The 14,505-nt window shown below is 44.9% G+C and overlaps 2 protein-coding genes across 9 annotated transcripts in view; both read right to left on the bottom strand.

The window, feature by feature from the left end:
* Window positions 1-3,790: 3,790 nt before the first annotated feature.
* LOC310670150 (uncharacterized protein) overlaps window positions 3,791-14,505 on the bottom strand; it is a 71,924-nt gene continuing 61,209 nt past the window's right edge. For 7 of the 8 annotated variants that reach the window (XM_083424913.1, XM_083424912.1, XM_083424915.1 and 4 more), the window contains one exon: window positions 3,791-8,494. In XM_083424913.1, coding sequence (XP_083281039.1) covers window positions 6,120-8,494 — 2,375 coding nt within the window. In that variant the 3' untranslated portion in view covers window positions 3,791-6,119. Of the gene's footprint in view, window positions 8,495-13,440; window positions 13,568-13,740; window positions 13,912-14,505 lie in introns of all 8 variants that reach the window. The other variant, XM_083424910.1, reaches the window with a different exon arrangement.
* LOC310670188 (uncharacterized protein) overlaps window positions 7,604-14,505 on the bottom strand; it is a 59,414-nt gene continuing 52,512 nt past the window's right edge. The window contains exon 6 of the transcript XR_014507540.1: window positions 7,604-7,667. The gene's annotated coding sequence lies outside the window, so the exon portion shown is untranslated. The remainder of the gene's footprint in view (window positions 7,668-14,505) is intronic.

Genomic DNA, 14,505 nt, shown 5'->3' with positions numbered 1-14,505 from the left:
TTCCTTCCTTCCTTCCTTCCTTCCCTCCCTCCTCAGATGCCCCCTCTTCCATCTCTGCCTCCCCAAGGCTTGCACTGCTGTTTGTTGCCGCAGCCCTGGCTACAAGCTCTGTGTGTGAATGGTGCCTCTGGAAGGCACTTGTCTTTGGGGCAGGGTGCTCAAAGACAAGGGGCGGCAGTGGCAACCCTATTTTATTCTATATAAAGTGTCACAATCTGACCAGCCCTTCAGTTTGTCCTATTAATCTTGAGTACCAGCTTTTAGGGCACTAAGAAGGCACAGCAAAGGATGCTTAGATTAAAGCAGCTCTATCAGTAGCCTTCATATTGCTTTCTTTTCACACACATATATAGCGATCCTACAAATCAAATATGCTTTGATCTAAGAGAGAAAATCCCTTCTGGCAATTGTGGAGATAACCAGTCATTAACAACAACAACAAATAATTTTATTTATACCCTGCCCTCCCCAGCCCGAGCCGGGCTCAGGGTGGCTAACACCAGTAAAATTACAGTAAAAACATAATGGGATGGGGGGGGGGACCAATTTAAAATACAGGTTAAAATGCAACTTAAAATGCAGCCTCATTTTAAAAGTGGCCCATAGATCAAAACCATAAGGGGAGGGAAACCAAAGGCCAGGCGATATGTGGATGCATATCAAAATTATTCTCTTTAAAGGAGAGATGGGCTATCGATATTGCCACCTTCTGGGCACCAACTCAGCAAGCTTGCACCCGTGTTTATAAATGAGCTAAGATTTAAGAAGGGTGTGTATAAGAAATGGAAGAAAAGGGAAATTGTGAAAGAAAAGTATACACGAGGTCTGGCAGGCCAAAGCTCAGAATGAGCTCAGGCTCGCAAGAGATTAATGATAATAATAGTAATAATAAAATGACTGATCTCTGGGGGGGGGGGGAATGAAGAAATGCTATTGGGTGATACAGAGAAGGCGGAACTGCTCAACACCTACTTTGCCTGTGTCATCACCCAAAAGGAAAGCAGTGCTCAACGTGGTGATAACAGAACCAACCCTGTTCCTTGTGTGAAATGAGCTCAATTTGTTGGAGATTCATTCCCCGTGTCTGCAGTCATGGGATTGTTGTCTATCACATGACAGTGTATGTTTTCATTCCACAGAGTGGGACGTGACGGAGACAGGGTGTTTGTGTTACTGTGTTCTGTAAAGTGGGACTATTGTCCTTTGTTCTTTCTCTTTTGCTGTCTGATGAGAAAGAGGAAGGAGCTAAGTCAGAATGCTCCGAGTGTTTTATACGTAAATAAAGTAGATCAGCCAAAATGCTGAGTTCTGTTACGCAAACTGCGAACACTCTGTGGATCACTGAGTGTGCTGATGTGTGTTGGCATCAGTCGCTGTGATGTTCAGGCAGAAGAAAGTTTTTGAAGCTCCCAAACGATCAACCAGGAGGGAAAGAACATGCCCGCCAGGGTCCTACACGAGAGTAGGACGATCCTAACACAATTGCCCTTATGCTTCTCAGGTGTCCTATTGGCTTCATGTCAGCCTTGTGTTTGTCTGCTATCTTGGATGGGGGGGCGTACCCACAAACATCTCCCTTGGCTTCCTTGAAACCTCTAAGGAGTAATCCCAAGAATTCATTCAGTTGACCCATCTGTCCAAGGTCCTCTCTGCCCACACCTGGGCAAAGTGCTGTAGTCTGCCTCTTATTGGTAGTTAAGGGACAGCTCCTTCCCTTCCCTTATTGGTAGTTAAAGGGGCGCTCCTTCCCTTTTGGGGGCCATTGTTTAATCTGGACGTTAAGCCACTACCAGCTGGTGTGTGGGAACCTCTTTGGTTTGTCCCAGCAGGAGAGAAAGTAATTTGATTACCAGACCTGTGGCTGGAGGAGTATCAGGAGGAGTGAAAGGAACACTGGTTTCCCCTTCTTGCTGTCCTTCCTGGCACTCTGGAGAGCCTTCTGTTAGTCTCTGGTCTCCACCAGAACCTTCTCCAGAGGCTCCTTGAAGAGACTGCCCCCACTGAAGAGAGATTTTGCAAACCACAGAGGCCCAAATGTTAAAATCAGAGGGTTCTCTAAAGCGGTGGTTTTCAACCAGCATGCCGTGGCACCCTGGGGTGCCTTTAATGATGCTCAGGGGGGCTGCAGGCAACACTGGCCTATAGTCTTCTTTCCTTCCCTCCCTCCTCTTGCATCTCTGCCTCCCAAAGGCTGTTTGTTGCAACAGCCCTGGTTGCAAGCAATGTTGGTGAATGGTGCTTCTTGGGGTGGCCAGGGGGTGCTGGATACCAGGAGCTGAGGCGTCCTCAGAGTAAGCAAGCAAGCAGTCAAGGTAGCTCATCCAGCCAATCCACCAGTGCATGTGGTTGGGAATGGACAGACAAGTGGGAGACAGGCAGGCACCATCCTGGCCTGCCTTGTGCTTGCTGTGTGCAACGCTTGCTGGGAGCTGTGTGCCCGGTGCTGAAGGGGACCCTTTCTGCCATGCAGGCCCAGCAGCACCCGCTGCTGCGGCCATTGCTGCCTCCCAAGGTAAGATGCTGGCCTCACATTCACCTTTGGCCAGTGTTGGGCCACTAAGACTGGGAGCACTTTCTTCCCAGGCCCCTGTGGGGCAGTGTGAGGAGGCACCTCTTTTGGGGGCCGGGTCAGCCCAGAGAATACAGCAGCAGCTGCCCAGAGAGGAGGCTGAGGGAACACTGCAGAAGGGTGTTCGAAAAGGGGTGAGAGGCTACCAGCTCTGCAGGCAAGGGGGGACATAACTGGGCTCCTCAGACCCACAGGGGAGCCACAGAAAGAAGGAAATTGGTCAAGGGAGCCAGGACTCAAAAGGTTGAAAAACTCTGGATTAATGCATTGCTACGAAATACACTGTTTTTGAAAGCGAAAAGACTAAACCCTCTCTTGGGCTCAAGGGAAATAAACACATTGCTTTGGGCTGAATATATACGAATAATACAAATTGCTCAGTTGTTGTATTAGTGTAGTTTTGGTCTTTGTGGAAGCCGCCAAGAGTGGCTGGAGAAACCCAGCCAGATGGGCAGGGTACAAATAATAAATTATCATCATCATCACCACCACCACCCTGAGAAGTAAATGTTAATCTTCAAGTCTTGTATGTGGAGTCTACTTCATCACTGAGGTTTGAGGGTGAAACTGCTACATCACTCTATATAACTCAAAAATAGCTAACATAAACACATGGAGTCGGTTTGATAGGGACTGTAACTCCAAGAAAAAAGAACTGACCAAATTAACCCGACCAGTTCAGTTTGCCTGATCAGATGAGGCCATTTCTCTTTTATAACTGCAACAGTGAGAGAGAGAAAGTGGTACATTATGAAAAGGATTTTAAAAATGGAACGTTATTAAAAAGATTTTTAAAAATGGAACATTATGAAAATAGTCGGAAATCTTTGGGTTTGGCCTCTTATTGAAGAGAATTAATTCAAATTTTGGAACCTAATTCATTGAGGTTTTGTAGATAAACCTTTTGAGTCTTTACCTCCAACAATACTTGAATACATGTGAATTCAGTCAAGTTCTTACCTGCCCACTCGACTGGGCAGCGATACAGGTATTTTCCATTTGAAGGGTGGGGGCAGTTAATCAATCCAGACATTAAGATTTATGTGCCAAAGATCATTGCCCAAATGCTTTACAGGGCTGAGGTCTGGGGAATTAGTGTGAAATCCAAACTAGAAGGCAGATTTTGGGGCTTCCTCCTGGGATTCTGGCGGCTTATCTGAGTTGGGTCTCCCCTCAATAAGAGGCCAGAACTGATCTAGCCAATCTCAGATACTGGCGTCGTTTTTTGAATTTTTATTTTATTAAAGATTTTATTGGGTTACAAAAGTACATACACCACCTCTGTTTTCATTTCATAAAAGTCCTTTCTACAGATCAGTTATACTCGATGGATCCTGATGGCCATCTTCCAAAAATAGGAACAAGAAAGAGCCCTCTCCTGCTGTATGTGGATGACGTGGCCAGCCTCTCCCGATCCAGACCTGACCTGAACTACCAACTAACGAAATTCTCAGACTACTGCTCTGGTAATGGGTTATCCATTAAGTATGGAAAATCAAAATTCCTGGTGTTTGAGAAAAGATTCTCCCGATTAAATGGGCACTGGATGGTCACAAACTAGAGCAGACCAATACTTCCGGTACCTAGGGCTTCTATTCCAACATTCTAAGTCCTGGAAACACCATTGGCAGACCGCCTGTCTAAAGGCGCAGGTAAGCAAACTAGCTATAATTCAATTCTTTTATACAAGGGGAGGTCATTATGTTCCATCAGCCATTAGGGTATTTAATGCAAAATCTGTCTACGCCCAAACGTCTGGTTCAATGGCTCATTCTCCATGTTTGATGGGTTACAGGCAAAGTTTCACCAGTCCCTTTTACAGGTTCCAAATGCAATTCTATTTTTAGAAACAGGTGAATGCCCTCTCTCAACAAATGCATGGTGGGCTGCCCTGAGATACTGGCTTAAGATCTCAGTCTGTGGCCTAGGGAAGGGGTTACTTCCACACCTAAACAACGAGGATGAAAACTATGGTCAGAAAAGCCACTTCGATTGGAATGCCACCTTCACTCTTGTACCATCTGGGATACGATACTGCCCTTGAATCTCTGAGGCAAAGGCTCTGGGACATATCACATAGTGATCTCCGATCTCAACCTCATGTTATCTGTGGCCCGATAGCAGTAGGAATTCATCACAGGTACAATTTTCAGATACCCGCATATCTTAAAAATCTGTCTGTACCAACTTATCAGCGTCTTTTTACCAAAGCCAGATTAAATGTATTTCCATCAGAAGTGCTAAATGGCAGACTGAGAGGGATCCCTTAACAGAATAGGCTCTGTGTATGCTCTCAGGACGTCGATTGTATGAGGCATATCCTACTGCATTGTGGACAATATGAGCAAGCTAGAGATCTATTGATTAAACCCCTACTGGCAAATCGCCCAGGTAAATCTGAAGCCTACTGTACTAAATATCTTCTGGATGACAAGTCTAATGATATCACAGTGGCTGTGGCAAAGTTTCTTTTGGTAGTCATAAGTATCAAAGATCATCATACTCAAGACTGAACAAATATCATCTCGGTCTTCCTCTCCCAGGGAGTTGTCTGTATGAATCTGTATTTTATTCTGAATCTATGTTATGGGTCTTTGGACCACAATAAAGATTTATATATTATATTACACGCGGTGTGAGACATTAATAAAGTTAGGGGGGAAGAAAGAGGTGGAGAAAGGGGGTAGTAAACATTGGTTCTTTCACACAGCATATGTGCAAGGTTTTTGTGTCAACATCACATGCTGGTTCTCTTTTTATTCATTTTTAAGTTTTCATTGGCGGTGAGAGAGGTGGGGTGGCCCAGGCCATGATTGGTTGCCTTGTTGGCTGCAGTAAGTTTCGTTTGCGTGTGTGAGGGGAAAGGGTTGTTGGGTCCATTCAGCCATATTGATTTGTACGCTGTCAGCTTTTATTTTGAAGAAAATAAAAGTTCGGGCTTATGAACTGCAGAGTAACCAGGACAGAACAGCCAAAGTTTTTCTGAGTTTTGTGTACGAAGACGTTTTTCACACATACAAAAGAGGGAGGAATGACTATGTGGTGACTGCTGCTATTGGAACAGGATTGGCCTGCCCTTGTTTAAAAGTTAATACAAAATCACTAACATTTCTGTAACAGGTCCTAGGCAGTGAATGTTGTCAATCAGGGACAGGGTTCACAAATTAGAAAGTGCACCCTGTTCTGGAAGAGGATTTTCCAGTACAAAATGAGGACTAAATTTGTTTGCTGCTAAAGGGCCTATTATTGCCCAGTCATCACTCACCAACAGCACTCCAGATTCACACTTTGCACATCCCTAAGAGTACATCATATCTTTCATTATACTTACTACTGGGAGAAGCTACCTTCATTACTTTAACACATGTGTATACAACTTTCCATAGCAAAACCAGAACACCAACAACACTCCATGCATTTACAATTGATATTAGTTTGTTGATGTGAAGAACGAAGAAAACACTAGACACACTCTAAACATCTAAATGGGTTTTCCCCTATGTGAGTATGTAGATGACCTTAACTGAAGCACAGTTCACACTCCTTCAATTTACATGGTTTCTCCTCTATGAGCTTCTTGATGTTTTGTAAGTGCTCCACTCTCATTGAAGCACATCTCACACTCCATACATTTAAATGGTTTCTCCCCTGTGTGAGTTTGTTGATGTCTTATAAAATGTCCATTTTGACTAAAACTCTCTCCACACTCCAAACATTTAAACAGTTTCTCCCCAGTGTGAATTTGTTGATGTACTGTAAGTTTGCCCCTTTCTCTGAAACTCTTCCCACATTCCATACATTTAAATGGTTTCTCCCCTGTGTGAGTTCGTTGATGTCTTGTAAGAGCTCCACTCTCAATGAAGCACTTCCCACACTCCATACATTTAAATGGTTTCTCCCCTGTGTGAGTTCGCTGATGGATTCTAAAATGCCCACTTCGACTGAAACTCTTTCCACACTCCAAACATTTATATGGTTTCTCCCCTCTGTGTGTTCGTTGATGTACAGTAAGGGTTCCTCTACAAGTGAAACTCTTTTCACACTCCAAACATTTAAAGGGTTTCTCCCCTGTGTGAGTGCGTAGGTGTATGATCAGTTGTGAACCTTTAGTGAAGCTCTTTTCACACTCCATGCATTTAAATGATTTCTCCCGTACATGAGTTTGTTGATGTACAGTAAGGATTCCATTCCGACTGAAGCACTTTCCACATACCAGACATCTGAATGGTTTCTCCCCTGTGTGAGTTCGTTGATGTACAGTAAGTTTTCCACTTTCACTGAAGCTCTTTCCACACTCCATACATTTAAAGGGTCTCTCCCCTGTGTGAATTCGTAGATGTACAGTAAGCTTCCCCCTTTCACTGAAGCTCTTTCCACACTCCATACATTTAAATGGTTTATCCCCTGTATGAGTTAGTTGATGTTTTGTAACTGCTCCACTATTACTGAAGCACTTTCCACACTCCATACATTTAAAGGGTTTCTCTCCTGTGTGAGTTCGTTGATGTCTTGTAAGGTTTCCACTATTACTGAAGCTATTTCCACAATGGATGCATTTATAGGGTTTCTCCCCCGTGTGAGTTCGTTGATGTAAATTAAGATTTTCACAACAACTGAAGCTCTTCTCACACTCCACACATTTATATGGTTTTTCCCCCATATGAGTTCGTTGATGTACAATAAGGACTCCTTTCCGACTGAAGCTCTTTCCACACTCCATACATTTGAAGGGTTTATCTCCTGAGTGAATTGGAAGATGTATGATCAGTTGTGAACTTTCACTGAAATGCTTTCCACACTCCATACATTTAAATGGTTTCTCCCCTGCATGAATTAGTTGATGTTTTGTAAGTGCTCCACTACTACTGAGACTCTTTCCACACACCACACATCTAAATGGTTTCTCCCCTGTGTGAATTCGTTGGTGTACAGTAAGTTTTCCACTTTCAATGAAGCGCTTTCCACATTCCATACATTTAAAAGGTTTCTCCCCTGTGTGAGTTCGCTGATGTATTGTAAGCTGTGAACTTGTACTGAAGCTCTTTCCACATTCAAAACATTTAAAGGGTTTCTCCCCTGTGTGAGTTCGTAGATGTATGGCAAATTGTGAACTTTCACTGAAGCTCTTTCCACACTCCATACATTTAAATGGTTTATCTGTTGTGTGAGTTAAGTGATGTTTTTTAAGTGCTCCCATACTACTGAGGCACCTTCCACACACCATACATTTAAATGGTTTCTCCCCTTTGTGAGTTAGTTGGTGTACAGTAAGGCTCCCACTGCAACTGAAGCACTTTCCACACTCCATACATCTGAATGGTTTCTCCCCTGTGTGGGTTTGTTGATGTTCAGTAAGTTTTCCACTTACACTGAAGCTCTTTCCACACTCCATGCATCTAAATGGTTTCTCCCCTGTGTGAGTTCGTTGATGTATAGTAAGCTGTGAACACTGACTGAAGCTCTTCCCACACTCCATACATTTAAAGGGTTTCTCCCCGGTGTGAGTTCGTTGATGTATAGTAAGCTTTCCACTTACACTGAAGCTCTTCCCACACTCCATACATTTAAAAGGTTTCTCCCCTGTGTGGGTTCGTTGATGTACAGTAAGTTTTCCACTCTCACTGAATCTCTTTCCACACTCCATACATTTAAATGGTTTCTCCCCAGTGTGAGTTCGTTGATGTATAGTAAGGTGTGAACACTGACTGAAGCTCTTCCCACACTCCATACATTTAAATGGTTTCTCCCCGGTGTGAATTCGTTGATGTACGGTAAGTTTTCCTCTTTCACTGAAGCTCTTTCCACACTCCATACATTTAAAGGGTTTCTCCCCTGCATTAGTTTGTAGACGTGTGCTAAGGTGTTCACTCACAGTGAAGTACTTTACAGATGGCCCCTCAAAATTCTGATTGCCTTCTTCATCACCTGGTTTAAAGTAGGAGAGAAAGAGAATATTGTTAGGATTTCAAGGAACAGAACAAGAGAACTTAACACACAGAACAAGAGAACTTAACACACAGCAATACCTCCAACAATCTCTCCTCTCCTATGTACCACATTTTTAGGAAAGGACATAATCCCAGAAAATTATCTCTTAGCGCAGGAGACACATTTTGCAAGTCAACATAGCAGAGTATTAGTAAACAAAATATTTTTTTAAGAGTTTATAACATCAGCAAAACTAAAACGAGAAGTGTGGTAATGCATATAGAACATGGCTTGAACCCACAACAATTATTTAAAGATGACCAAAGATGACCAATTATCAGGATACAGGCAATTGTTGATGGACAAAAAATGTTCTTGGTGAGAGTCTTTGCACCAAATGAGGAAAAAAACCAGGTATTTAAGGAGAAGTTGTTTGATTATTTGGATAAGATTATAATAATGGGTGGGCAAGAGATATAGGTCATAATATGGAGATGAGTGCTTGGGAGAAATGTGGGGAAAGATTTTAGATTCACAGCATGTTGCACACTGAAGGAGAATTTTATGAAGATGATATATATATAGCTGGTATCTGACACCGAGTAAATTAGCTAAAATGTACAAGACTGAATCAGATATCTGCTGGAAATGTAAGGGGAAAGTAGTTGCTTTTCATCATTTGTGGTCGACATGCAGAACGGTTAAGAACTTCTGGGAAATTATATTTAATGAGCTGAAAAAAATGTTTAAGAGGACCTTTGTTAAAACCCCAGAAGCTTTTCTTTTAGGTATAATAGATGCAAGTATATCTAGGATCATAGATCTCTTTTTATTTGTCCAACTACAGAAGCATGTATGGTGTAGGCTCAGAAGTGGAAGGAGGATGCCCACAAAGGAGGAATGGCAGATGAATTAATAGAATATATAGAAATGGGAAGACTGACAAATATAATAAGAGATCGAGATAAAAAGTATTTGAAGAAGACTGGAAATGCTGATGATCTGCAAGGCAGATTGCTTCAACAAATGGTAAAAAAATATTTCTAAATATATCTGGCAAGGGGAAAAATGAGAATAAAATATAAAATACTGATAGAACTGAAAGATAGAGGTTTCTCCCTGCCGGATATGATATTATGAAGCTTATCTGTGGTATTGAAATGGTGAAAGTACATAAAGGCTTTACAAACCATAGAATTAGGAAAAAAATTGTAAAGAATATAAAATTTATTGGGAACGTTTGGCTTTCACCTTTGGAAGCCATAGCAGTGAAAAAGAAAAATATGATGGAAAATTGGGCAACTTACAGAAATTTATTAAGAGAGGAGGAGAATTTAAATTAAAAGAGTTGAAGGATTTACCAGGAATGTTAACAACATGGTTACAATATCATCATTTGAATTAAATATTTAAAAAGGATATGAAGTGGGGGTTTAGGGAACAACCATCACAATTAGAGAGAGACATGTTAAGTTGTAATGTTAAAGTGATGTCTAAAATGTACACCATGCTATTGGAATGGGAGACAAAGAATGAGCAAGTGAAATCTTCAATGATACACTGGGCAATAGATGTTGGTCATAATATAGAAATGGAAGCATGGTAAAGATTATGGAATACGGATATAAAATTTACAGCAACTTCTGGAGGGACACACTTTCTCCACCTTCCCTCTCTTCTGAAAGTGCTAGATTTCTGCAGTCCATTTTCTCCTGCCTCCTCCAGGTAATGTCTTAGACCATGTCATTACCGAGGAGGCAGGTTTAGTCGTTGTTTGAATACTATTTCTGCCTCTGGGTCTGGTCTTGACCAGAAGGATATTGGAATCAGCAACGGAGACCCATATGACGTAAAGGTGCTGCTGTGCAATGCTAGGTCACTGATTAATAAGACCACTGCCATCCATGACTTGATCTGGCTTGAGACTTGGTTGGATGAAGCAGATTGGTCTGTGCTTGCTGCTGCTTGTCCACCAGGTTTCTCTTACGCACAGCAACCCAGGTCATACAGGTGGTGGCGGGGGAGGGGGTTTGCAGTGATTTTTTAGGCAGTCATTAGCTTGCACCAGGCATCCTATTGGGAAGACCCAGTTTTCTGAGTGCATGTTCTGGAAGCTGGGCAATAGGGGCAGTACAGGATTCCTTTTGGTGTCCCAACCTCCCCACTGCACCAAGGATTCCCTGGCCAAGCTGCTTCAGGTCGTGGTGGATGTTCTTCTGGAGACACCTAGTTTGGTTGTCCTGGGGGATTTTAACATCCATGCCAACACAACCTTACATGGGGTCACTCAGGACTTCGTGGAAAGCATGGCCTCCATGGCCCCTGAATAAGTTTGGCCCAACTCATAGTCATGGACACGCCTTAGACCTGGTGTTCACATCTAGTGATGTGGGTGATCTGACACTAGGTAAAAGCGAAACAAAAGAAGTGCCATGGACAGATCACTTCCTGGTGCAACTGGACTTCTCCCCGACCCTTCCCCTCTGCAGGGAAATGGGACCAATTCAGATGGTCCGCCCCTGCTATTTAATGGATCCAACTGGTTTCCAGAGAGTGGTAGGGAATGTTTTATCCCACGTTGATGCCCTTTCAGCTGATTCCCTGGTGGCCCGCTGGAATGCAGAGTTAACCAGGCTATTGACTGTCTGGCCTCAAAGCGCCCTCTCCGATTGCATGGAGCTCCCTGGAGCTGAGGGCAATGAAAGAATCGCTGAGACGGCTACAGTGCTGGTGGCGGAAAACTCATTCTGAATAAGACCGGACACAGGTTAGAGTTCAGTGTCGAGCCTACCAAGTGGCAATAGCAACAGCGAAGAGGACCTTCTTCGCTGCCTCTATTGCATCTGCAGCAAACAGCAGGAGGAGGCTCTTCCAGGTGGTTCATAATTTAACGGAACCACCTGCACCATCAGGGCCCAATAAGGGCCCCAAGATCTCCTGCAATGATTTTGCAAAGTTTTTTTGCAGATAAAGTCACTCAGATTTGGAAGGAGGTAGACTCCACCGTGGGAGCAGGGCCGGTCTAGTCAAGTTTCATGGGATCAATTCCAATCTGTTGCCTCTGAGGATCTGGACAGGCTGCTTGGACGAGTGAAACCGACCACCTGTCTCCTTCATCCTTGCCCATCCTGGCTCATAAAAGCGAGCCGGGAAGGACTGGGCTCTGCGGGGTGGTGAATGCTTCCCTCTGTGAGGGAGCTTTCCTAGACCCGCTGAAAGAGGCTGTTATTAAACTGCTTCTTAAAAAAACATCTTTAGACCTGACCAATATGGCCAACTATCGCCCAGTCTCAAATCTTCCATTCTTGGGCAAGGTGATTGAACAGGTGGTTGCAGAACAACTCCAGGCACGCCTGGAAGATGCGGACCTTGATCTCCGGCGGGCCTGGGACAAAGGTGAAAGCTGTTTACTAGTTCTGCTGGATCATCATTACAACCTTGAGGAACGTCTAGGGGAGCTCAGAACTGGGGGCACTGTTATACAGTGGTTCCGCTCCTTCCTCCTGGGCCGTGTCCAGAAAGTGCTGTTAGGGGAGCCTCAGGGTTCCATCCTCTCCCCCATGCTTTTTAATATCTATATGAAGCCGCTGGGAGAGATCATTGGGCTGGGTGTTCGTCAGTATGCGGATGATACCTAGCTCTACCTCCCTTTCAAATTGGAACCATTGAAGGCAGTGAAGGTCCTGTGTGAGTGCCTGGAGGTGGTTGGAGGATGGATGGTGGCTAACAGGTTGAATCCTGACAAGACAGAAGTACTCTTTTGGGGGGACAGGGAGCAAGTGGGTGTGGGGTACTCCCTGCTCCTGAATGGGGTAACTGTACATCTGAAGGAGCAGGTGTGGAGCCTGGGAGTTATTTTGGACTCACAACTGTCCATGGAGGTACAGGTCAACTCTGTGTCCAGGGCAGCTGTCTACCAGCTTCATCTGGTATGCAGGCTGAGACCCTACCTGCCCGCAGACTATCTTGCCAGAGTGGTGCATGCTCTAGTTAACTCCAGCTTGGACTACTGCAACACGCTCTATGTGGGGCTACCTTTGAAGATGACCCGGAAACTGCAACTAATCCGGAATGTGGCAGCTAGACTGATGACAGGGAGTGGCAGCCGAGACCACATAACACTGGTCCTGAAAGACCTACATTGGTTCCCTGTACGTTTTCGAGCACAATTCAAAGTGTTGGTGTTGACCTTTAAAGTCCTAAACGGCCTTGGCCCAGTATACCTGAAGGAGCATCTCCACCCCCATCATTCAGCCCGGACACTGAGGTCCACCTCCAAGGGCCTTCTGGAGGTTCACTCCCTGTGAGAAGTGAGGTTACAAGAAACCAGGCAGAGGGCCTTCTAGGTGGTGGCGCCCGCCCTGTGGAACGCCCTCTCATCAGATGTCAAAGAAATAAACAACTACCCGACTTTTAGAAGACATCTGAAGGCAGCCCTGTTTATGGATATTTTTAATGTTTGATGCTTTATTATGCTTTTAATTTTGTTGGAAGCCGCCCAGAGTGGGTGGGGAAACATAGACAGATTCTTCTTATTATTATTCACTAAGCACAGTTAAAAGATCAGTCTCCTTCACACAGCACATAGTTAAACTAGGGAACTGAATCCCACAGGGAGCAATGATGGCCCAAATACATGGAGGAGAGGACTATTGCCAGCCACTCGTCGCAAAGGCTCTGCAATGCCTCCACAGTCAGAAGCACCAATGTTTTTCCTAAATACTGGAAACTACAGGAGGCAAGAGTGCTCTTGTGTTTGAATCCTGCTTGCTGGTTTCCCATAGGCATCTGGTTTTGCCAGTGCGAGAACAGGATGCTGGACTAGATGGGCCACTGGCCTAATCCAGCAGGCTATTCCTATGTTGCTCCTTCATGGCATGAATAAATGGCACAAAGAGTTGGTTGACATCTAACAGGCAAGAGGAATAAAAATGCATCCTTACCTAGAGAGGCCACCATCTCATAATTCTCCTCCATGACTTCCTTGTGCAGAGCTCTTTGGCCAGGATCCAGCAGAGCCCACTCCTCCTCTGTGAAAAACACAGCCACCTCCTCAAAGGTCAAGAGGGCCTGGAAGAAGAAGAGGAAGAAGAAGAAGAAGAAGAAGAAGAAGAAGAAGAAGAAGAGGAAGAAAACAGAGCTGCTCTTTGATCCCCATCATCCCCACTCAACACAGAGGGAAGCTGGCTGGTCCCATCTGTGCCTCTTCCCTCCAACCTGATTCCCCAATGCTTTTTCCCTACCTGAAGAAGCTGCCTGGCTCCTCTTTCCACTCCACCTGGAAGAAGAGAAGGTCCAAACGGTGCCTCTGAGGCCATTGGTGAGGCGATTCGGAGGAGCCGTAAAGTTGGCCACTTCTGGGACCTTCGCAGTTCTACTTCAAAGAAAGGAGCTGCGCTTCTTTCTTCCCAACTCTGTGAGATAGGACAGGGTGAAAGATAACCAGGGGGTCAAAACTGGTCCCTCATGAGCTCAGACCTGAACCTGCCAAATTAATTTTAAATCCTGCCACTCGTGTGTCCATTTTTCCTTGCTTAGATTAGCAGGAGGGAAACCGGTCAGGTGTTTTTCCCAAGCTCCAGGAAATCCAAAATGTGCCTCTTCCCTCCCCTTCAGGGGCACATAAACAGGACAGCAAACCCTCCCCCATTGTTCCCCACTCTGCCAACATGGGGGCCCACCCCCTTCCCAGGAAGCAAATCCTTGTTTCCTTTTGCCAACTCCTCACAATAGCCGCTGCCTGCCCTCCATATCTTCCCCCATGGAACCAGCTCTACCAGGAGCCCCACTGCAGCAAGGGCTTCAGCAGCACATTTCGGAAGAGGGCAGATCAGGGTCCTGGAGGAGCTCAGCCCTCCCCTGCCACTGGAGACAGAGCCTGGGGGGCAGGAGGGGGGCAGCAGTGAGAAGGGAGATGGAGGGTGTTAAGCAGAGAGGAGCATCACTAGGTGAAATGGGGCTGCCCCCCCCCCTTTGAACGGAGAAGGACTGACTGCTGCGTCAACATG

Source organism: Podarcis tiliguerta (assembly GCF_965153285.1).
Source record: "Podarcis tiliguerta genome assembly, chromosome: 2".
Classification (NCBI taxonomy): Eukaryota; Metazoa; Chordata; class Lepidosauria; order Squamata; family Lacertidae; genus Podarcis; species Podarcis tiliguerta.
The sequence above is the reverse complement of the archived record's forward strand: the minus strand, read 5'-3'. Positions and strand labels throughout refer to the sequence as shown.